We start from the raw sequence: 22392 nt of genomic DNA, 5'->3' as shown, positions 1-22392 counted from the left end.
AGTCAGTCAATTTTCAAACTTGTCTCCTGAGCACATACCATGGAGATTCCTCGAATTTCGGGCAGTGCATTAGGGAGGGTAGCGATATGCTTGGGGCCTCAAAATGTCTCCTGATCTCATCTGAGTGGGCCACATAGCTGCTCAACAACACGACTGTTAACACTTCTCACCTAGAGCCACCCTGGCCGCGGAGGCGTCGTAGTTTATCCAGAAGGATACCCAGGAGAGGATGGTAATCAAGATGGATGGCATGTATGTCTGCAGAATGAAATAGCCGATGTTCCTCTTAAGTTTAAAGCTCAGAGAAAGCCGAGGGTAGGCACCTGTGAGGAATGGAAGAGAAAATACACTTACAACCTTAAATAATGACTGGCAAACATTTTGCTGACTCAATGAGCAAGAAGGGACACATTTTACTTCCCTGTTTCCATGCCCATGAGAATGTAGATTTTGCTAAAAACTAGCATACACCAGTTTCAATTAAAATCTACTCCCTGTAATTTATGGAAAACGTTTTGACCCTATATTTCAACTCAATATGCTTGGAATGTTTGTCAGTATTTGGAGTGCAATCTAAAGTATATATTTTCATGCACTAAACTCATTCACCTTTTTAAGTGGACACTGTAGCTTGTTCCACCAGTTGTAACTTTTCTATTTTTGACTTTGTTCTACAAATTGCAGCATAATACGACAATTTTTAATTTAACTCTTTGAGGCCAAAGCAATCTGGTACTATAAAGTTCTTACTTGGGAGGTGGTTGGAGTGCTGACTATTCAGTGTATTGCATAACAATGCAATTCCAGCATGTTATTTTAAAACCGGGCACTTCTGGGTATGAAGTCATCCATCCATCCATCCATCCATCCATCCATCCATCCATCCATCCATCCATCCATCCATTTTCTTTCACCGTTTATCCTCACAAGGGTTAGGTGAGTGCTGGAGCCTATCCCAGCTGTCAATGGGCAGGAGGCGGGGTACACCCTGAACTGGTTGGCAGCCAATCGCAGGGCACATCGAGACAAACAGCCGCAGTCACAATCACACCTGGGGGCAATTTAGAGTGTCCAATTAATGTTGCATGTTTTTGGAATGTAGGAAGAACCCGGAGTGCCTGGAGAAAATCCACATGTGCATGGGGAGAACATGCAAACTCCACACGTTGGGCCGGGATTTAAATCCCCAGTACTCAGAACTGTGAGGCCGCCGGTCTACAGCTGTTCAACCATGCCACCCCTGAGGACAATCTTTTGAAGGAAACCCAGGTGTGCTTCGTTCTTTTGTCAGACCCTATTGACCAATTCACAATGCTAGTACAAAATGTCAAGGCCAGAACTCGGGGCTGAACGCAAATGCACGACTCACGAGGCTTAGGAGCAGTTTGGGAAGCGTCTTTATTCTGTCCAAGGTCGAGGTCTAAACACAGGCAGGCAGTCCATGAAGGCAGCAATAGCAGAATCAGCAGGCGTAAGAGACAGGTCAGTAATGAGGCGGGGTTCGGTATACGGGATAGCAAGAGTGACAAGAGAGACAAGGAGTTGCGGGAATGAGACATAAGTATAATGATCTGGCAAAGGCCAGACCACACATGTGGCACATTTATCTGTGAACTGTAATTACTGGGACGGGGCACCGGTGTGCGGATCGGCTGATTGAGGGAGGTGCGCGCTACATTGAGGACTGCCACACCCATGACAGGGACCAGCAAGGCCATGACAAAAAAATAGGCATGCAGATGCTTCGAGAAGGCAGAAAAGTCAGTGAATAACACTGACCTAAACTAAAATGACAAAAATGTGTTGTGTTTGTGGTTAAGGTGGCATAAAAACACAGAAGGGTTCTTTTTTTATAGATTTTCTTCAGAAAAACAAACGACTGCACCTCGTGGCATCCGACTGTCAAACTCCTGAAGTTCACAGATGACACCATGGTCATCGGCCTTATCAAAGACAAGTCTGCATATGGACAGGAAGTGGCGAGACTGGAGGTTTGGTGTGTTCAACACAACCTGGTGTAGAACACTCTAAAGACTGTAGAGATGATTGTGGACTTCAGGAGGCAACCTTTACTACAGCTGCCCCTGATGCTGTCCATCTGTCTTGTGTCAACCGTCGAGACCTTCAAGTTCTTTTCGTTTCAAAAGATCCACGGACCGAAGTCAGGGGTGCTAAATGTGTCGGTGTACCCATCGGTTCTGAGCACAGCTTCGGACAAGCTTCCGCCAAAGGCGTGCCTCATCTGCCGCGATCATGGCTTTGGCCAGGGTGGCTCATTCCGGCGTTGAGCTGGGGTGGCTCATTGTGGCACCGAGACGGGGTGACTCATCTCCGCTGTGGAGGTGGATCATATGGGGAGGTGGCTTGACCGTGGCGTCGTCGTCGCCCGTGGGCGACGTTGTTTTTATCACCGAAGTGCTGAGGTAGATCAGACGGGGAGGCCGTTCAGCTGTGGCGTCGTCGTCGCTTGCGGATTGTTTTTATCACCAAAGCGCGGAGGTGGATCGGACGGGGAGGTGGTTTGGACGCGGCGTCATCGTCACTCGTGGGTGCCATTGTTTTTATCACCATCGGGTGGAGATGGATCGGGTGGGGAGGTGGTTTGGCTGCATGCGGTTTGGATGTGATACGCATATTTTCGACACGATTAGTTAATATTGCTCAATTGTGAAATGTTTTCTTCTTTGAAAAGAGCTTCCGTGTCAGAAGGGGCATCTTCATCTCCTATAGTAGGTGGCACAGCGTGTTTTCAAGGGCAAATGTTCCACTGTGATGTCACTGACAGAAGATGCAGCCAATATGACGACCACTTGGATGTATGAATAAAACTTTCGCAACTTTGCATGTAGGTGACGCGCTCTCCGCTCATATTTATTTTTTCGTATAGACATTGACGTAAAAGTGAAAAAATTGAAAAAAAAGTGAAAGTGAAGTGAAATTACTGAAGTTCTCGCTTTATGTGAACAGGTTGCATATGATTAGAAATGAGCTCATTAGAGGGACAGCCAAAGTTGGATGTTTTGGAGACAAGGTTAGAGAGAGCAGACTTCGATGGTTTGGACATGTTCAGAGGCAAGAGAATGAACATATTGGTAGAAGGGTGCTGAGGATGGAGCTGCAAGGTAAAAGGGTGAAAGGAAGACCAAAGAAAAGATTGATGGATGTTGAGAGGGAGGACATGAGGACAATGGGTGTTAGAGAGGAAAATCCACAAGATAGGCTTCGCTGACTTGTCCTGTGGCTACCCCCACAGGACAAGTCAAAAGAAAAAGAAGACAATGAAGTGAATAATGTTATATGTATTTTTCACTACAATATTTATTTTAGAATGTTTATAGGAATGACATAATAAAAGTGTTCTGATGAGAATGTAAATTCTGTAATCTAATTCTTTTAATAAGCCATGTAACTTCAATAGATGACATGTCTGATGTTGCTCATAGTGGTCAAAGGGATCAATCGGGGGATTGGTGTGTTTCCTCAGACATATAAAAAATTTGAGAGAACACTGCTTGCCTACTAGTTAATTTTAGCTCTACAGTGCACTAACCATTTCACGGTCAATATGCAATGGAAAAGTCAGTTAATTAGCCAGTTCCTCATTGGTGATGTACTGTATATACCTTGTACAGTAAATCTAAATTTCCACCATGTCTTCTTTTGAATTAACGTAGCTTTTTAAATTACAGTAGGTGTTGCGGCTCCCTTCCAAGTACCTCACACAACATTTTCTCTTTGGATTACACTTCACACATTCAAGCTACAGTGATAGAGGAAAAAGTCTAAAATTATCATTCTAGCCATTTACTGTGTTTTTTATTGCACTTTTGAAATGGGTAAGAAGGGTTTGTTTGTTTTACTGGTGCCAATGGACAACCACACAAAAGAACACGTCATGTCCATTTAGTTCCTTGTTTTCATTCAATGAGTCTCTGTTCATATCCTTTTTCACTCATTGTCTCTCGTTGTCAGTCTGTTCACAATTTTCCTTTGTTCACTAAGGATCTGTCATGTTACTGAAAATGAAGTTCAAGAATCTACATTAATAACATCTACCCGATACAAACTTCATTGTTTAATAAATGAATCACAGTGAAATAAATGTTTTTATCTTCCTCCCAATAGAATGGCCTTTTGTATGGTTGGTGTTACTGATGACGGAAAGATATAAGCGCACACGAAGAATGTCACAGACCTAAAAATATCTCATTAACTCTTGCTAGTGCACTTTTGATGGCAGCTTTTCCCATCTAGAAACCATGCACCTCCGCATGATGAAGATAAATGGTGTGTGTGTGTATGTGCCTTTGTGTGTGGGCAAGTGTGCATGTGTGTGTCTGTGTGTGTGGGCAAGTGTGGGCGTCCAGCTGAGCTGCACTGCCTGTAACTGTGACTGAAAAACAATCACTGTGAGTGGGAGGAACAAGCATCTGTGCAAGTCGCCGGGATGTGGCGGGCACACAAAGTATCTAAATGTTGAGCTGAAGACAGCAAAAATAGCACAACAATTGGTGAGGGGTAGCGACCTTTAAGGCCATCAATAAGATGTTATTGATTGTATACAAACCATGTGAAGTAAGACATAGTCTGATCGCCATTAATTGGTTATTAGTTAATAGAAAAGCGACTCTAGGAATTTCAATCAATTATGCCTTTTTGCCATCATAGTCTGCTTTGCACAGGGGCCAATTGTAACAGAAGGATTTGGACTGAAAAAAAAAATGGCATTTGGTTCGGCAGATTACATTACTTTACAATGGAACAGTATTGTTCAGCACATCATTAGTGGTCAAATGACTGAACTGTTATTTCTCATGAAGAAAAATGTGAAAACTATTCAATTTCATGATCAGAGATTAAAATGAAATGGGAAAAAGCCATTTGCAAAAAAACAAAAAACTATTATTCCTTCTGCTGTGTTTTGCTATACCCTACTTCCAGAAGATGACTTTTGGTAAAATCTTTTATTCTTCCCAATTTACCTTCTTCTTCATGAAATAATGAATACATTTTACTTGCAGTGGTATGTGCGAATTTAAGCATTTAAACTGGCGCAGAAGCTGTCATATGTTATAGTGCCTTGTGAATACATGAAAAGATTGAACAATGTAAATTATAGTGAGTAAGCATGTCTGAATGGTGTCCTCAAGAAAATCACAAACTGAAATATTTCCCAATTTTTAGGTCATCAAAAAAGTAAAACAAAATGCTCGATCACCCAAATTCACCTTTTAGATTCCATTGGGGTACCGAATTGTGAAAGGACAATGACCTCAATTCTAAACTTAGTTTTCTCTTTCGATTGATCAGGCTAATTAGAATCCAACCAATCACAGACAACATACAGTAGTGAGGGAAAAGCTAAGTAAAGGTAGGAGGGGAGACCCAAGGCCAGAATGGGTCAAGTGAGAGAAAATAAGGAAATTAAAGGGTATCTTGTGTCACATTCTGACAGGAACATGGGGACTTAACATTGATTTTGTGGCCACGGGTTTGTGACTATATGTGTGAGTACAGTGAAGAAAATGAGTATTTGAACACCCTACTATATTGCACGTTCTCCCACTTATAAATCATGGAGGGGTCTGAAATTTTCATTCTAGGAGCATGTCCACTGTGAGAGAGATAATCTAAAAATAAAAATCCAGAAATCATAATGTATGATTTTTTTTTAACAATTTATTTCTGTGATAGAGCTGCAAATAAGTATTTGAACACCTGTCTATCAGCTACAATTCAAAACCCTCAAAGACCTGTTAGTCCACCTTTAAAAGTCTACCTGCACTCCATGTGTTATCCTGAGCCAGATGCACCTGTGTGAGGTCGTTACGTGCATAAAGACACCTGTCCAACCCATACACTCAGTAAGATCAAACTTGTAACACGGCCAAGACCAGAGAGCTGTCCAAAGACACCAGAGACAAAATTGTACAACTCCACACAGCTGGAAACAGCTATGGAGAAATTACCAAGCAGTTTGGTGAAAAAAGGTCCACTGTTGGAGCAATTATTAGAAAATGGAAGAAGACATGACGGTCAATATCAATTGGAGTGGAGCCCCATGCAAGATATCACCTCATGGAGTCTCAATGATCCTGAGAAAGGTAAGGAATCAGCCCAGGACTACACGACAGGACTTGGTCAATGACCGTAAAAGAGCTGGGACCACCTTTTCCAAGGTGACTGTTGGTAATACACTCAGATGTAATGATTTAAAATCTTTCATGGCACGGAAGGTTCCCCTGCTTAAACCAGCACATGTCAAGGCCCGTCTTAAATATGCCAATGACCATTTGGATGATACAGAGGACTCATGGGAGAAGGGTTTGTGGAACATGTCTGATCTAGAGAAGATCTGTGTGGAGGAGTGGACCAAAATCCCTCCTGCGGTGTGTGCAACCATGGTGAACAACTACAGGAAAGGTTTGACGTCTATAATTGCAAATAAAGGCTACTGTACCAAATATTAACATTGGTTTGCTCAGGTGTTCAAATACTTATTTGCAGCTGTATCACACAAATAAATTGTTAAAAAAAAAATCATACATTGTGATTTCCAGAATTTTCTTTTTAGATTATATCTCTCATCGTGGACATGCACCTACGATGAAAATTTCAGACCCCTCCATGATTTCTAAGTGGGAGAACTTGCAATAAAGCAGGGTGTTCAAATACTTATTTTCTTCACTGTATATAGTACACATATTACTCAGTATTACTTAAGTGCTCTCAGAAACAATACACTTATGTATGTAGAGCCCAATTATCCAATAAATACTACAAACAAATATTTCTCGTGTCCTTTAATTGGCTGTCCTGAGAAATTAAATGCTCAAGAAAATAGCTGTCAACAACAAAACCCCAATTCAATGATTTACAAGCCTATTGCCTTCTTGTATTTGCATTGTTTTCCGCCAGGGCATCCATACTTCAAATTTGATTAATCGTTATGATCTAGAATTTGGGATTTTTCAGACTTGGAACTTGCAACTAAAGACATCCCATAACACTGATGACTGTTTAAAAAAAGTTGTACAATATGGTATTTATTGATTTCACTCTGAAAGGCATAATGCAAGATTTGGTGGAAAGATACAGTGAATAGCCAATTTAAAGTTAAGCGTACCACGTGCAATGGCAGGCTTATTTTATTGATTGATTTTAATCATGTTTATTAGGAACTAAAAACCCTATAAATTATCCATCCATTCCTTTTCTCTGCCGCTTATCCTCACAAGGGTCACAGGAGTGTAGGAGTCAATCCCAGCTCTCATTGGGCAGGAGGCAGGGTACACCCTGAACTGGTTGCCAAACAATCGTAGGGCACATGGAGACAGAAAATAGTCGCACTCACAATCACGTTTTTGGGATATGGAGGGAAACCGGAGTGCACCAAGAAAGCCCATGCAGGGACGGGGAGAACATGCAAACTCCACACAGGTGGGACCAGGATTTTAACCCTGATCCTCAGAACTGTGAGGTCAACGCTCTACAACTGGTCCATCGTGCTGCCCCTCTAAAGTAATTAATAATAAAAATAATAATATATTAATAAAATAAATCAATATGCCAGTCAACATGGGGCCAAGAATGCACATCTTTCAATTTCACAAGGGCCATGTTTTGGCTAAGTAGCCCTCATAACAATAATTTCCAACTTCTCTCTATTTTCTGGTCGATCTTCGTACCTATCTTTATCTACGGTCACCAGCTGTGGATCATGAACAAGAAGAACAAGATCTGGGGTACAAACGGCCGAAATGAGTTTCCTTTGCAGAGTGTCCAGTCTCTCCCTGAGGAGATGAGACGCTCGGTCATCAGGGAGGGGCTCAGAGTAGAACCAGTGCTCTTCCGCATTGAGAGGACTAAGATGAGTTGGCTGGGGCTTGTGATCCGGATCCCTCCTGGACTTCACCCTGGTGAGGTATTCAGGGCACGTCCCACTGGAGGGAGACCCCAGGGATGACTCAGGGCTGGGAATGCTTCAGGATCCCCCCAGAAGAGCTGGATGAAGTAGCTGGGGAAAGGGAAGTCTGGGCATCCCTGCTAAAGCTACTGGCCCCACGACCCAACCTCGGATAAGCAGTAGAAGATGGAAAGATGGATGGACAGTACAATTCGTTACATAAACCTAGTTGAGAAATTTATTGGGCTTAGAGAGCCGGAGGCCAAGAGAACAGTCCTTGCTATTGATATGTTTGTTGGTTTTCACTCGCCCCCTCAATGCATCTGGGGGCACGTGAAGAGTAAGTGCGAAAAGTGTAAATGAATGCTGCATGTACTGCAAGTAGGCTGCCAATTAGTTTTCAGGCAGTAGTGGAGTCGTCAAGGTAAGAAAAACAACTTCAGACATTCTTAACACATTCATGCACTGTGGATATGTGCATACATTTACCTGTGGAAAACACAACATTTCTGGAAACCAACTTGTAGTCAACAATGGAAAACTGCGGCAGCTCGATGCGCGTCACCCCTGTGACAGCTGACTCGCCCCCTTTCCAGTAGAACTCGATGTCGTCTGTGGTGTAGCCATCTGCACAAGAGGAGACACACAAAAACACCAAGGTGTAACCATCTGCCTAAGAATCACTGGAGAGTGAGATTTGCAGTCTTGCTTATCGTCTAACTAGGCTGTCATTTGGAAAAACAAAAACACGTTTGAAGTTGCCTCCACAAACATGGCTGTGTTTTGGCAACTCACTAAAGTTTATAGAAATAGTATAAATATAATAATTCCGAGTGTATGAAACGTGGATGCAATATCTACTTGAAATGTACTCATTTCAGTCATTTGAACCTGCTTTCGATCCAATTTAGGAAAGAAAATTGCACTTTCTTTGCTCCTGGAACACAACCTTTTACGTCCCAGTTGAAATTGCAATATATTTTACCTGCATTTATGTACTCAGCCTGTGCAGCAAAAATGACAGCTTGGACAACCTGCAGTCTCTTTACTCACAGCTCTCTATCTCCAGAGTGCAGTTCTGTTCATCCAGGGGATACCTCCTGAGATCCATCATGCATGCTGCTGTCGTCGTTATCCTGGCAAAAGAAAACACGGGGAGGGGATGACACAGGAATAAAATAAATAAATAAATACCTAGCCTTTTCCATGAAGCTTGAAATTAAGCGCGGGTGCATCCTGTCGTGGTTCTGCCGGTCCAGCTCGGGCTGTGCGGGTTCCTGCACATTCGCACAGATTAGGAGGTGCACACCTGTGCCTCATGCTGGCTGATAAAGTCCGGTAGATATTGGACCCACGGGACGACTGGTTTTCACCAGATCGTCGCAACTCATGCCCCGTTCCTGCACTCCCGTATCTCTGATCGTAAACCCGTGTGTACCGACCTCCGCCTGTTCTCCGACGGAGACCCCGTAAGCCTGACTCCTTTGACACTCCTGGATCTTTGATCGATCTCCCGTGTACTGACTCCTTCCTGCCCGCGGACCTGCTCTCTACGACCGACGTCCTAGTTACAGCTGCTCTACTTGACTACCTGCCTGATCCCTGACATTGCAACAAATAAACACTTTTCCCAAAATGCCTCTGCGTCTCCGGGGTCCTGCATTTGGGTCCTCCTCCATCTTGATGGGTCGTGACACAACCTTTTTGTCAAGACAGCTCATTGATGGTTTCAGCTGCTGAACAGTTTTCTCTCCAGTATTTTGGTGAACAGTATCAAATTCTGACATGATAATGGAACTTTCCATGGGTGGCCTCAGATGTAGTATCATTGTATCATTTTGCATTTTGTATTTAACTTGATAGTATTGTTTTCACAAAAATAACAGGCAAACTCTTTGCATTTATCGGCTGTGACGAGTTCTTGAGCTATCTGATTTGGCAGTCGGGGGGAGGGGTGTTATCTTGTCAACTACAGAAAAATGCGTGTGAGTATTGTTGAGGTTCTAACTGATGATTTCAGAAACGTCTTGCTGTCTAGCCCTGACTAACTCTTGGTTAAAATTATACACACACTGTCTGTAGAGGTCACAGTCAATTTGGAGGACAAAGAACCAAGCAATCAAGGTTTGTACGGCGGGCAGCTTATAGTCAGACCAGAACTTTTCTTTGTGCTCTTTTCCAAACCCCGAACACTGTAAATGCCAAAGTTTTTTTCATTTATAATTTGTAATACATTTGGAAATGTCCCCCAACAATAAAATAAATAAAACTACAACTTATGATGTAACATTATGGGATGTCATATGTGCAATTTGGAGCCAAAAAAAAAAAGATTTTAAAATTATTTTTGCGAGTAAGGAGGGAACAACAATTTGCAAAAAGCCTTTCTTGTCCTTAAATAGTGCTAACCTGACAAGTAAAACTAAAAATTGGATAAAGGCAAGCACTTGGCTGAGTTTTTGTGCAAATACCCATCATTTGGGTCATGATGAGGTGTTGTGTTGTTTGTCAGATGTACAAGCTCAAACGACTGATAACGAGACTGTTGGAATTAAGCTGCAAAGTAAAATGCAAATTCACAATGATTTTAAGGCCAACTCTACCCAAACTAAAAGCCGGCAGCTTGGCAGTTTGCCGCTGCTTGTCTTTCTTCACTTGAGAAGCTATGAAACCCATTCTGTGACAACATTACACAGCTGGATTTACAGAAAAATCAGGTCCACAATATAGCGAGGTCTGGTCAGTGTGGTGTTATCTATAGATTATAGGGGTCCTCATAAAAGGGAAAAATACTAACTGATTACACAATAATAAAATAATGCAAAAGCACAAGTTTCAAGAAAGAAAGTATCTTTTCATGATCCTACACACATGACAAGCTGATCTGTGAAATTTAGTGGAGACAATTGCTCCTTCTGGGATGCTCTCATTGATGCAACACATCATGCTAGCAGGAAAGTGAACACAGAAATTCACAGAAAGATTTTATATACTATTTTAATGGTGTAACCAAAATGACTGGGACATCCTATATTATGCAAAATAATTACCAAAACACACTGCAAATCATTGAAGAGGCTCATTGGGGGCAGTAAGTGTAATCTTTTAGACTGGTCAATGCAATCAAAGCCTGCTATTATATATGTTTTCTATGCTTTCTCACTGCTCTCTGCTATTGCTTCCAAACTACTGTAAATGTTGAGGTGCACTTGATCATCTCACATAATCCTTTGGTTGTTTAGTAGCCTGCAACAAATAACTGCCAAAGTGTCATATTGGGGAACTGCATTGTCATGATCGGGTATAAAACAAACTGAATTAACTTGACTTTGTGACATGAACAATTTTTTTACCCTGAGATTCAGTTGAAACAAACTGTGGATTATTATTGTATTATTATTGTAGTCATTTGGTATGACCCACTTTTATTTCAAAGGGCCAGCATCGATCAACCAACCATTCATGTCAAGGACAGAAATTCCAATGAAATATGAAAAACTGCCAATGTGGAGTAAATACCTTACCTGAGCCCATAAAGAACAGTTCCATCTGGATGAAGACGGATCATGCGGTTTTTGACAGTGACCCCATGAACAAATGACTTTTTGTCATTGAGGAAATAGGTGTCTGGTACCCAGAGCTGGTCTGCTACTCTATTATCCAAGGTCAGGTTGAGTGGGATACCAAGATAGGCGAGACGTTTGTCCCTCCAGTACTGTTGGAAATACATAGTCAATGTGTAGTCCTGTGAAAGTACACAAGAAGAGCATAGTGTTAGTTGAGGCAAGATTCCACAGTAAAAGTGGCACGGCTGGTTAGATTTTCAACACACTGTAAGCACAGGACATTTGCCATTAACAAATTCTGCTTATGGTGGGGTGCTGACCTAATTTGCACTACTTCAGTCTTTCAGCAATTGCTCCCCCCTATGTACTGTACGCTCAGATTCCAACCCATAGCTGTGGGGAACATTCTAATGCCTTTTGTCAATTCTGCCGCTTTTTTTTTTTTTTTAGCATCCTTTGAGGGTTGATTTCCCAGCCTAGGGCTTTACCTGTGAATCTGTTTTTAGGCACAGAAAACAGAAGACGTCTTGCACTGACATAACCTGGTCCCGCACTGCTCTTATCAAATAGAATACTTCATTGGGCCGGTGAGAGATAGAGCAAAGAAACTTCAACCATTGGCATCTTTGAAGTATTGTCAATGCAGGGGTTAATAATTAGCATGTGCTATCTGACACAGGCTCTTCAAGAGGTGCATTGTCCTCCATTAAATGGTAAATGGACTGAACTTATATAAGTGCATAATCTACACCATCGCAGTGTCCAAAGTGCTTTACAAAGCCTCGCAAGCACTTCCTCACACACACATTCAAACACCAATGGACGGCTGCTGCCGTGTAAAGCGCTCCCAGGCCCAAAACAACCAGAATAAATGTAAAATGCTATTACCTTTGATATGTTTTATACAACTAAAAAAGCCTGGGGTCAAATGGACTCCAAATAACACAGATGTGTACAACAAACACAGGAGATTTAAAACAGCTCATGTTTACCCAGTTGCAATGTATTGGGGAAAAGGCATGAAAGTTAAACCAAAATAAAAAATGTCAATCATATAAAGTATCTAGAGACAAACACTGAACAAAGTCAAAGTGAACTAAAAAATGACAGTGGGCTACGTTCACCAAAAAGGAGGCCAACATGGAGAACTGCTTTACCACCCAACAAAACACACAAGCCACATCCCCCATTCTCTTTTTGCTTCTCAGCACCCCCACCCCCATCTGTACTTCCTTTCCCTCCTTTTTGAGCCAATGCCATGCTTTCCCCTCTGCCCGCTGTGGCTCTGAAATGAAATCAGGCTGCACCAACCTGGTGCTGGCAAGACATTTGCACCTGCTGGTGCTGCTGCTCTCAGGTTGACACATAATAACAAAGCAAGAGGCATATTCACTCCACTCATTACATAAACGCAGGCCTCAGTCTTTTAGTTTATCCCTGGCTGGTGTGCAAGTCCCACACACTTACAAAACAGAACATCAAAATACAAAACACACGCAATTTGCGTGAAGCCTCAAAAGTTTATTGGAATTACCCAAAGCTGATGGCATTTTCATCAGAATTTGTTTCTGGACTGTTAAGACTTATTCATATAGTTCGATTGACACCTCAGCAGAACTTCATTCATGTGCAACGATACAGAATACACAGAGAAGATAGTAGGCAGCACACGCAGCACAGATTTCATTTTGTGAGGGTGTACGGAGAAAGTCGGAAAAAACAATAGAATAATAAATATTAATCAGATAGAAATGTTGTACAATATCATATAAATTTCATCGCATAGATGACCTGCATTGACCACATGCAAACAGAGGCTCTTAATCTTTAATAGCTAACAACATCTTAAAAGCCGTGTTTGGTAACTGAGGGGGTGTTCAAAAATCGACCTACACATCTCACTATGTTAAGATTTCGTTCATCCAACAAAGAAAAATAATGATGACTAAACCTCTGAATGAGTTGCATTTGATCAAATCTGTGGTGGTACCTACAGTACAGTTACAGTATGTGGTTATCTACTTTTTATTTACTCTACGTATCCAGATTTTATTTTTTAAAAAAAGGTAAAAGTAGAGGGGAAGTTCCCTGCTGATACTTGTGACTCACTAATGAGCAAGTGGTAGAGATGGGAATGAGTCACATACAGTATGTGCAAGTGGAACTTGCACAAGCAAGTTTATAGTCACTGTGGGGGAAAAAAAATCAAACAAGTTAAGGTGATCCATCCATCCATTTTCTTTGCTGCTTATCCTCACTAGGGTCCCAGGAGTTCTGGAGCCTATCCCAGTTGTCAATGGGCAGGAGGCTGGGTACACCCTGAACTATTTGCCAGCCAATCGCATGGCACATCAAGACAAACAGCCGCACTCACAATCACACCGAGGGGCAATTTAGAGTGTCCAGTTGATGTTGCATGTTGTTGGGATGTGGGAGTAAACCGGAGTGCCCGGAGAAAGTCCACACAGGCATGGGTAGAACATGCAAACTCCACACAGGCGGATCCGGGATTGAACCACTACATTTCAAGCAAGTGCAGTCAAGTCATTACTTGTTTTCAGCAAATCATAAGATTGCTCCATTTGCAAGATATATTGGACAGATGCAAACACCAAAGGGGGAGGGGGATTATTTTTTTAGTGTAAATAATATGTCGATAAAGAATACATCCATCCATTCATTTTCTTCATTGTTAAGAAGAAAAGCATATTTTGATTAAAAGGTTGGTTGAAGAGGGGAAACTTTAAAAAGAGGTGCAAAAAATTATAGGGTGTTCAGCTAAAATGATCTCTAAAGGTTTAACATAGAAACCAAAACCAGAGACGTGTGGCAGAAAATGGCAGATAACCATCAAAATGGATCACACAATAACCGAAATGGCAAAGGCTCAGCCAATGATAAGCTCCAGGATGATCAAAGACAGTCAACTGTTACCTGTAAGTACTGTGACAGTGAGAAGATGTCTGTGTGAAGCTAATTTATTTACAAGAATCCTCCGTAAAGTCCCTCTGTTAAAAAAATAAAGGCATGACTAGAAGAGAAGAACATTCTGTGGACTGATGAGAGTAAAATTGTTCTTTTTGGGTCCAGGAGCCGCAGACAATTTGTGAGACATCTGAATTTGAGCCACAGTACACAGTGAAGACAGTGAAGCATCATGATATTGGCATGTTACTCCTACTATGGTGTTGGGCCCATGTATTGTATACCAGGGATCATAGATCGATTTCCATATGTCAAAATACTTGAAGAGGTCATGTTGCCTTATGCTGAAGAGGACATACACTTGAAATGGGTCTTTCAACAAGACAAAGACCTCAAAAACACGCTTAAACATGAAAAGTCTTGGTTCAAACCAACAAAGTTAATGTCATGGAGTGGCCTACACAATCCCCGGACCTTAGTCCAATGTTGAACCTGTGGGGTGACATCAAAAATGCTTTTTCTGAACCAAAAACAAGAAATGTAAATGAATTGTGGAATGTTGTTTAGGAATCTTGAAGTGGAATAACAGCTGAAAGGTGCCACAAGTTGGTTGACATGCCACACAAATATGAAGCAGTTATAAAAAAAAACTCTGGTCATACTACTCAATATTAGTTTAGTGATTCAAAGGAGTGGTAAATCCTAGATACAAAAAAGTTCGTACAAAATGGTTTTGAGTTTTTAAAATCAACAGGAGATGATTATTTTGTTTTAACGAACCCCTTTCAACAAATTGCACAATTACACAGCCTTAAGAGTGTGTATATCATGAATGCTGGGTCTTGTTAGTTTTCTGAGAATCTACTGCACCTACTGGTAACTTGTTTGACATGTGGCAATAAAAAAATGTACTGAAAACGTGGATTAATCTGGTTGGTCACATTGGACTGCTATCATCTTAATCTTTTAATTTAAGATTGGAATTTCATTTGCCTCATTTCTTTGCATATTTTACTCTGGCCTCCAACTTGAGCACAGGCCCATCTTCTCCTGCACCTTATGCCATCTTCAACCTGTACCACATGAATAGCATCCTCCTCTTCTTGCAATTGACTAAAATCACTGTTTCAGGCTAATCCCAAATACATCCCCCAGAAAAATATTAACTACAATATTTTTCTGTTTTTATTGGCCATTTCAGAATTTGTAGTTAGCTCATTCTGTGTTATGACATAATCCCAAACATCACTTTGTCATTTAATACACTTAACATGAACATCCGTAAACTAATTAGATAACTATAGCCATGTTTCCTAGTTAATACAAAAATGTACTACTGGATCAGTTCTTGTCTCTGAGGTTATGAGTCTTTCGCAGTTCCGCTGAGACCACAACCAGGGCCATGACCCCTAGCACCTCAATACCAAAATACAAAAGACCAGTGCAACAAATGCGTCTATTGTTAATGCCTGGGAAGCCTAATAAAACATATTGTATGATGTCGTGTGATTTTTTTTTTTTTTTTGTAGAGGTGGGGGGGGGGTCATTTGATTGGGGAATTGACCTTAAAAATCACTAGTACTTAAATTGGATTGGCGCAAAAAATGTATGATGAGAGGTGGGAGTTCTTGTCTCGTGCACAAAAATGTTGATAAACAAGCCATAATTGATAAACAAAAGTAGCGATAGTCATTCAGATCATTGTAAGGCATTAAAAACTGTTATTTCTTAACAACAGAAGCAGAGGATTTTTTTTCTGGTTTCGTCAACTCCTGTGAGACGCAAAACCTTATGCCAATGAGTTAGCATATTAGCCCACCACTAAGTCATAGTCACAATTACATCAGTGTCAATGGTGGATGTGTGGAATTGATCTAGCTGTCAGTGTTCAATGAGTACAAAACAGCCCATGATGTCAGCGATAACCACTCCCACCCAGGAAAAACATCCCATCAATGGGATTCTCGTTAATGGCCCATTTTGACTTCAAAACGGCAAATTTTGCCAAAAGGCAACCGAGTTGCATGTATGATTGGAGAGGTAAGATGTTTTTTTATCCACAATTTCCTTCCTCCATCAATCATAACTCACACCTTATAAAAGTCAAATGAATAAAACTGCAATTAATATAATTTATTGCCTTAAATTTTTTAAAGTTGTATTTCAAGCTCAATTTAACTGAACATTATTTTGGACAACCTTTGCTGTGGACTTTATGACGAGAGCCTTGTAATTCTTTGCTTCTTAAGGGAACACAATTAAGTAAAACCTAAGATTGTGTTCAGGTGGTCAATTAGATGTGAACTTTATGGACTAATGGAAAATGAAAAAGATTCATAATCAAATAAATAATAAAAATAAAACTGTTACAATCCTTCAAAATAGAGTAGTGTGAGCAAAATATGCATTCCTCCTGTGTCCTCTACTTGAATTAAATTACTCGTTGAATTGGTTTATTTATTTAGAAGCACTGACTTCTGAAAATTTACGTGATGAAAGCTTATGCTATGATCTTAATTTTGAAAAAAAAAAAAAAAAAAAAAAAAAAAAAGTTCAGCCAGCTTTATCACATAGCTGACACAACAGATGACATTTTATTGGTGACACTACAATAGAGTATGTAGTTCAGTGGTATGATAATTGTTTATTCACGTAGCTAAATCACACAATTTCTGCTGTATTTGAAAAATGGTGAAACACACTTCATCAGGATTATCGCCGTGATCATTATAGCAGACCTGTTACGCACCTGGCATCTTCGAGCGCAACACTTTTGTCTTGCCTGAAAACGTCATGGATGCTTTTTTGAATTTAATCTCCACAACATGAGCAACACTGATTCATTTCTTCTGCATTCTACAGTTGACATGAAATTTATGATGATACTTTCTTCTCTAGAATGACTGAGACAGAGAAAGAAAAAGAAAGACATTTGCATGCCTATGAAACGAAATGAAAGGCTCGGACGATGAAGAGAAAGTGTCCTAGACCAATGCTACTGAGTTGTATTAAAACATTCACAATCACACATAGTGCACGATTGGTTAGTACAGCTGGCTCACAGCTCTGAGAACCAGGCTTCGAACGCTGGCCTCGCCTGTGGGGAATTTTCCCGGCGAAAGCTGGGACAGGCTCCAGCATGCCCACGACCCCAGTGAGGATAAGCGATACAGAAAACAAATGCTTTAATGGATGAAGGCAGCATGGTATAATGACTGGTTGGAGCATCCGCCTCGCAGTTCCGAGGATTGGGGTTCAAATCCTGCCCCGCCTGTGTAGTGTTTGCATGCTTTCCCCGTGTCTGCATGTGTTTTATCTGGGCACTCCGGTTTCCTTCCCCATCCCCAAAACGTGTTAATTGGAGAAATTGCTCACAGGTGTGAATGTGAGTGCAAATGGTTCTTTGTTACTCTGTGCCCTGCGATTGGCTGTCAACCAGTTAAAGGTGAACCCTGCCTTCTGCCTGAAGATAGCTGGGATAGGCTCCAGCACGCCCGCAACTCTTGTGATAATAAACGGCTCAGATGATAGATGGATGGCTAAAATAAATAAATACATGACACAACTGTAAAATGGAAATAATGTAAAGCAAAAAATTCTAATTAGGTGGAGCACAAAACTGTCTTACTGTCTTATTAACAGAATATAGAATAACAAAAGTTGCACAAAAGTAACAGTCTTTGCAATTTTAACTAAGAGTTTGTCAGGGCTAGACAGCAATATTTTCTGAAATCATCAGTAAGAACAAATACTGTTTGCCGTTGTTGACAAGCTCCACCCCGCTCCCAGAACCACATACCTCCAGAACTTGAAACAGCTAATAAATTCAATGAGTTTGCCTATTTTAATGAAAAAATCCATTCGATCAGGTTAAATATTAGCACAACTCAGCAAAATGATAAAATGATATTACATTTGAACCTACCCAGGGAAAACTCTTATTTCTATGTCAGAATTTGATACAATTGACCAAAAAACTGTAGCGAAAACAGTTCAGCAGCTTTTTCAAAGCTATTGCAAATTCATTATTTGTTAGCAGCAAATAATCAATTCCTCACTTAAGTCTGGTGAGTTTCCTAAAACTCTTAAAGTGGCTGATGTTAAGCCTCTCCTAAAAAATAGAGCACTGGATGCTTCTGTGTTAGCAAGCTATAGACCCATCTCAAATCTCCCTTTCATAGCCAAGATTTTGGAGAAAGTTATTTTTAATCAACTCAGCGAGTTCTTTAATTTAAATGGATTTTTGACAAATTTCAATCAAGTTTCCAAAGTCATCAGAGTACAGAATCTGCTCTTATCAAAATGCTAAATAATATAAGATTGAGTACTGACTAAGGAAAGGTGTCAATTTTGGTCTTGTTGGAGCTCAGTGCAGCTTTTGATCACAATATATTGCTAGGTATGTTGGAAACGTGGGTAGGACTTAATGGAATGGTCCTCAAACCATTCAGGTCCTACCTGTAGGAAAGGAGCTACTTTGTCACCATAGGAAGTGCTCAATCTCAGCAAATGCCAATGACCTCTGGAATCCCTCAAGGGTCAGTTCTTGGACCTCTCCTGTTCAGGCTGTATATGCTACCCTAGGGTCAAATTTTCCAGAACTTTAATTTTGAGTATTTTAGCTATGCAGATGACACACAGTAGATGATTCATGTTGGACTTGGGTTAATTTTTACTTTTATAACATTTGAAAGGAATATAAAAACATCGGACAAAGTGTCAAACCATGCAGTGTAGTTCCAAGCTGCATCTTTCATTTTTGACAAAGAGGGGAGCAGTCAGGATACATTTTTATGGTTTTCCTCTCTTGGATAATGTAGCCTATGTATGATTTTGTATTGAATCAGTCAGTGGTGAGCATTTACACTTAGTGTGTTGATTTCTTTGTCACGCCTCCTGCCAGGGATCATCTGGCACAGGAATCCTCAATTTTTTTGCCCACTCTTCTTTAATTAAAGCAGTATTGCTGTATTGCGCTATATATGAATGATTTTTTTTGTTCCAGCCCTAAGTACTCAATCAGGCATACGTCCAAAGCATCTACTTAGCACTCTAACTGTGACAAGTGAAATGGAAAGTAATTTTGCAGTTGAAGATATCTGTAAAATTGACTGTTTGGCAGTCCAAATTGTTCTTGTAATTGTTAAAATGACACAAAAGTGTTGTTGGAGTACAAGTCTTGACATTGACAAATTCACTCCATAAGTTGAAAGCACTTTTAGAGTCAGACATACAAGATAGCAGCATGAAACATCCCAGAAATATACAAATCAAATGTGATATTAACCAAAAGAAAAATAAAACAGGCACCTCCATGACTGCACTGTTCTTAGTCATGCTAGTCCTGAAAATGACAAAAGTGAGCTGCCCGTGCAAAACGCAAAACACACACAAGATACAAAATACAAGAACGTTAAAAAAGATTAATTAGGTTTATGTCTCAAACAAACAAGACAGCAGCGTGGAACATGCTCAGAGTAAACGAGATGATTTCATTTGCGGATCCGATCAATCATGTCATTGAGCATAGTAAGATATTATATAGCCGATCACCACATTTGCATAAAATGTAAATTTTTGGCCAATCAGCGGACTGGTGTAAATCTATTATGTGCTCTCATTATGGATGAAATTAATCCTGGAAATACATTCCGTATCAATCTATCATCTACGTTCCAACAGTTCTGAAAATAAGAATCCACCAGGAGCTTCCAAGGTTGAGAAGATGCTATCAGTTTTCTACACTGGTCGACAACAAATTTATTTTCAAAGATTCTTATCTTACTTAGAGCAATTTTGACGCTAAATCAGGATATTAGATTGGTTTTGCTCAATCAAGTCAACTATTTGAACTATTGACCACGTTTTTGTTTACTTGTACAGATATTTTGGCTTTCCTGCATCAAATACACTTTCATGTGATGAATTGTGAACATTAATGAATGATGGAACATTCAATTTATTTATTTTTATCACTGTTGAATATTCGATTTACAGCAAGCTCTTTACAACTTGGCATAAAAAAAAACCTGACTGAACTACAGAAACTGATAACATTTTCATATTCAGCAATGCGAAATTGCCCAAAAATCAGTCAGTAAAACATTGACAACGGAGAATTTTTTGTAACCAAGTGTTAATAATTTGTATTCCATGCCTCCTTCATTATGGCCATATCTTTACCCTTCATCATTCACATCATACGCCATCCCACATTCTTCTTTTCCCTCTTTCCCCTGAGAAGGATCATACATTGAGTTTGCATTACCAGGTCCCTCGAGAGTGACAGCATGTGGGCAGTCCGGCAAGCACAAGCATGCCTCGACATAAATCATTGAATTCAACCATGCACCCTGTACAAACACACGACTGTCATCAATCTTGCATGCTTACAATCAAAATGAATTTGTGAGACGCAACCTGCCCAGTAGGTTGGGCTCTGATTTTCTTGAGTAGAGGCTGGATTTGTGGCATCAATTCTGTCCAAATAACAACAGTGATCGGTGCAGAGGACGAGCCTCAATTATTCAATTTAGCTGCATGGATAATCACAGTCAAGTGAGAGGATTCAGATCAGCAGAGTTTTGGCTGTGAAGTGACCATATTTAATTGATTTCTTTTCCTTCACAATGCTACCATTCCTACTTCTGTGTTGTGATAAGAGCAGCATGACCGTGGCGTACAATAGTGTTGATTGACTGTGACTCGAGAGGTGATATTTGCAAAATATATTACTGCGAACAAGAGGTTTACAGCTACTGTAAATTTTGCTTGCAAAGAGCCGACTTTGAACAAACACAACTGGCCGGATTAGTTGAATAGACTAAGCAAGGAGGGGCAACTACAATCAGAGTAAAGTTTGTCCCAAGGCCTCCAGTCAACTTCCAAGGTGCCAGTTCATGTTATTCCAGGACAGAACAATATGCAACACAGTGTGGGGGAATCCCTGAGTGGTTTCCTATCACCTTTGTCTTCAGCTATGGAAGGGTACAAATAACCCTTACTGAGAGGAGAAGAAAAAGAAAAAAAAAGGGGTGGCGATTCAATTATCCCTTTTCTTCTAAATGCCAAGTTCTTGCATTGTTTCATGACATGTTAAGAACCCAGAGCAAAGAAAAACAATGAGACAGGTTATTTCCATTTTTAAAGCAGAAAGAGAACCTTTCTTTTCTTAAACATCTCATTGGAGCTCATCTTCATTTACATGACAACACTTATTTTCTCTTTTTTGGTTAAAATAAAAGATGATAATTTTGGAGATAATTGCTGGGCTGGGCTTTCAGCATTTTGCTAACCAGTCATCTGGTAAAGGAGACTAATGTTAGTATAAAATAAAACAAAAGATGATAATCTGCTGTTTCAATCGGGCACACACCAGTCAAAAACATGCCTTCAGTCTATCTATGAAAATTAAAACTTATATCAAACAAATCAAATAATTCTATTGTGTTTTCTGATTGGTGCCCTGTGATTGCCCGGCAACCAGTCCTGGGTGTAAGCCGTCTCTCGCTTGAAGTCAGCTGGAATAGGTTCCAGAACATCTGCAACCCAAATGAGGATAAGCTGTATAGAAAATGGATGGATGGTGTTTCCTGATTTGTTGTTTTTAATCGCAATATTTCAAAAGCTCCTTGGGAAGATGTTCTTGTTTTTACTGCATCCTGGGATCTGAACTGGCAGCATGAACCTTTGGATAAAGAGATCTTTTCAGTGCTTCATGATGAATCTCTCTCTTTTGCCCACGTCCAGCCGTGGGCTGACTCGCTTCTCCAGCCTGTTAGTGGAACTCGGTGCTAACCGGTTGCCGACGTGAGGGTCTGTGAATTAATTTGTCTTAAAATAGGAGCCGCATGTGATGGGATCAGAGGCTTTTATAACACCTGGTCAAGCACCTCTGCGCAACACAGATATGATGATTACAGTGTGTGCAGTAAGTGCCATTACGGCACCCACAGATGAAAGTGAATAAAACATTATTTTAATAGGACAGTAAAA

At 40.5% G+C, this 22392-nt stretch overlaps 1 protein-coding gene across 3 annotated transcripts in view; it reads right to left on the bottom strand.

Moving 5' to 3' along the window:
- Nucleotides 1–22392, bottom strand: part of LOC133491519 (gamma-aminobutyric acid receptor subunit beta-3-like) — a 53569-nt gene that overhangs the window by 22886 nt on the left and 8291 nt on the right. For all 3 annotated transcript variants that reach the window (XM_061802779.1, XM_061802789.1, XM_061802770.1), the window contains exons 2-5: nt 11431–11651; nt 8960–9042; nt 8396–8533; nt 171–323 (exon numbers count right to left, since the gene is read on the bottom strand). In XM_061802779.1, the coding sequence (XP_061658763.1) occupies nt 171–323; nt 8396–8533; nt 8960–9042; nt 11431–11651 (595 nt within the window). The remainder of the gene's footprint in view (nt 1–170; nt 324–8395; nt 8534–8959; nt 9043–11430; nt 11652–22392) is intronic.

Source organism: Syngnathoides biaculeatus, chromosome 2 (assembly GCF_019802595.1).
Source record: "Syngnathoides biaculeatus isolate LvHL_M chromosome 2, ASM1980259v1, whole genome shotgun sequence".
NCBI lineage: Eukaryota > Metazoa > Chordata > Actinopteri > Syngnathiformes > Syngnathidae > Syngnathoides > Syngnathoides biaculeatus.
This window is presented reverse-complemented; position numbering and strand designations above follow the sequence as displayed.